General features: G+C 35.0%; 1 protein-coding gene across 1 annotated transcript; it reads left to right on the top strand.

Moving 5' to 3' along the window:
• The first annotated feature begins 613 nt into the window (after window positions 1-613).
• Window positions 614-2239, top strand: LOC107946182 (NAC domain-containing protein 73-like). The gene is given in 3 exon segments (NM_001327503.1): window positions 614-791; window positions 968-1157; window positions 1630-2239. Coding segments are annotated over 3 exon segments (867 nt in total). The 5' UTR covers window positions 614-641; the 3' UTR covers window positions 2157-2239.
• Window positions 2240-2889: the final 650 nt, after the last annotated feature.

The following is a 2889-nucleotide window of genomic DNA, read 5'->3' on the forward strand; positions in this document are numbered from 1 at the left end:
TTAGCTATTTTAACAATTCAATGCAGCCTTTAGACAGAGAGGTTAAAATTTTAAATAATAATAATAAAAAGACATAAAAACTACATTTATTGTTTTACAAGTTTCCCTTACGCTGATACACAAGCAAAATCCATACTTACGATTCAAGCAATCTCCCTTTTTTTTTTTTTTTTTTGCTTTGAATAGAACCTACGATACAACAATACTCAAGTAAACATGAGAATTTGGTTAGTGTCTCCAGGTTTTTTAGGTAGCTCGAGTAATAAAAGGACAATTAAGAGAGTACTTCAAGTGTTGTGGAGATAGGAAAGAATAATAAATTATAAATTGATTTAATATCTTGTTTTTGGCCTGATTTAATGCAAAGTATTAGGTAAAAAGCGAAAAAAAGAATTTAATTCCCTTCTCAACTCTCAAGATAAACAGGCTTGGGAGCACCTAAGCTTTAGAGGAGACAAGCTAACTTTTGTCGTTCCCCTTTATTTCCTTTTATTTCTCTCTCTTTCTCCTTTTCCTCTTCCCTCTGATACTATTGTTTATATTTTGTAGTAGCAGGGAAGGAAACAAGAAGGTAAACTAAAGAGCTCCTCCATTGTGTAATGGGAAAAAGATAATTAAAGAGCAAAGCAAAGGGAAAACAAATGACTTGGTGCAATGACTGTAGTGATGTACAAACTATTGAGAGAAGCTCTCCTCCATCTTCTCATAAAACTGTTATTGCTCAAAGGCACAAAGATTGCCTACTTAGAGCATGTCCTTCTTGCGGTCATCAGATCAAATACCGTGATCAGGTCTTTCAACTTCAATATCTCTTTCTTATATACTTACTTCATTGATTTTGTTATATATATGTATATGTGTATTTTCTGTTTGTTCATGCTTCTTGAATTAATGATTGTTAAATGTGGTTTACTTTTTTCTTGTTTTTTTTTTTGTTGAAAACTTGCACAAAATTGTGATGGTGTAGGGTGGAATTCATGATTTGCCTGGATTACCTGCTGGAGTGAAGTTTGATCCAACAGATCAAGAGCTTCTTGAACATTTGGAAGGGAAGGTGCGCTCTGATGCTCGCAAGCTTCATCCTCTTATTGATGAATTTATCCCTACTATTGAAGGAGAGAATGGAATTTGCTACACTCATCCTGAGAAGTTGCCAGGTGATCATTCAATATATTTATTATTATTATGAGTCTCTCTCATCTTTTTTAACTTCAAATGCTAATTACATTATCATTACCACTATCTCTCGTCTATCTGGGGTTTTCATCGCGAGAAGAAAAAATGAAAAAAATTCAAGTATAACCAGTTTGCTATTAATAAGAAAAACTGGGAAACATTCTTAAAAATATCATTTGATATGATGGAATAGTTAACCATTCTCCTTGTTTGAAGAAACCTACCAACTAACCTTTATGTACATAGCATTTGCATAAGATAGACATTATGAAGAAACCTTGCAACTAACCCTAGTAGCCTTTCGCCCTTTTTCCATTTCCATTATTGAAGAAATACTCTCCAACTACCCCTACTAGTGAATCTTAGTTGCATTATTTGTCAATGACATTGACAAGAACCCGGTTCCTTCACGTTAATAACTAAATAAACTCCTATGAAATCAATGGTGTATAGGAGTAAGCAAAGATGGCCTGGTTCGCCACTTCTTCCACCGGCCCTCCAAGGCATACACGACCGGGACTAGGAAAAGAAGAAAGGTTCACACCGACACAGAAGGCGGAGAGACCCGGTGGCACAAAACAGGCAAGACCAGGCCAGTTTTCATTGGTGGAAAAGTTAAGGGGTACAAGAAGATCTTGGTGCTTTACACCAACTATGGGAAGCAAAGGAAACCCGAGAAAACCAATTGGGTGATGCACCAGTACCATCTTGGCAACAATGAAGAAGAGAAGGACGGTGAGCTTGTCATTTCAAAAGTTTTCTACCAAACACAGCCTAGACAATGTGGTTCAATCAAGGACTCCCTAAAGTTGCAGAGTGGACATGAAGCTTCTCATCACCTTAAGAATAATAATAACAATGGGCTTGTCGAGTTCTATAATCCTTCTTTCATTTCCTTTGATCAAGGTGGCCAAAGCAGAACCAATCCAACACAGCTACTTCCCCACTTTGCAGTCCATGATGGGTCTTTCATTCCTTGATAAATACAAGGATCAATCATGGGAGGTGATACGTAGTATATATGGATCCCGGAGGCAAAATCAAATAAGCATTAATTGGTGGCGTATAAATATAATAAATTAATATATATAATTAGCCAAAAGGTTGGGAAGAATAAGGAATGATTTAATAGCTAGTTGAAGAGGAGAAGAAACATTCTTCAGGATGGAAGAATATATGAAGATTTCGCCATAACCACTATTTTCCTTTTTTTCTATGGCTATTCCCTGTTCCTCTTCTAATCGATGCTTTGTACAGTGTAAACAACAAGCTGTAAATGTGTTATATGCTTCATCAAACTTTAATACTGGAGAAGTTTAACTTTTGGAAACTGTACAAAGGTGTGATATACACTTACCACAAGTAGCAGTCTGATAGGTTTTTATTCAATACTTTGTCCTTTATAATGTATTTTGTACTTTTTCAATTCCATTTTATAGGAGATTAATATAATTACGAGTAACCAATTAAATATTCTTTTATTATTGATGCTACTCATAACATTAACCAAGTTGAAATTTTGAGGCGAAAACGTTATAATGAATATTTCAAAACAAAGCTATATATGATTTTCTTTTGCCCATTTAAACTCATAAAGAAATTTTAGGTGAGAGCGGCCATGTTCATAATTTATCTCATATCTGCGACCGGAATTATTAAGTCAAGCTTTGGTACAAAGGAAGTGCTAAAAGCTTCTTCTTCTATGTTCATATA

This window comes from Gossypium hirsutum, chromosome D12 (genome assembly GCF_007990345.1).
Source record: "Gossypium hirsutum isolate 1008001.06 chromosome D12, Gossypium_hirsutum_v2.1, whole genome shotgun sequence".
Taxonomy (NCBI): domain Eukaryota; kingdom Viridiplantae; phylum Streptophyta; class Magnoliopsida; order Malvales; family Malvaceae; genus Gossypium; species Gossypium hirsutum.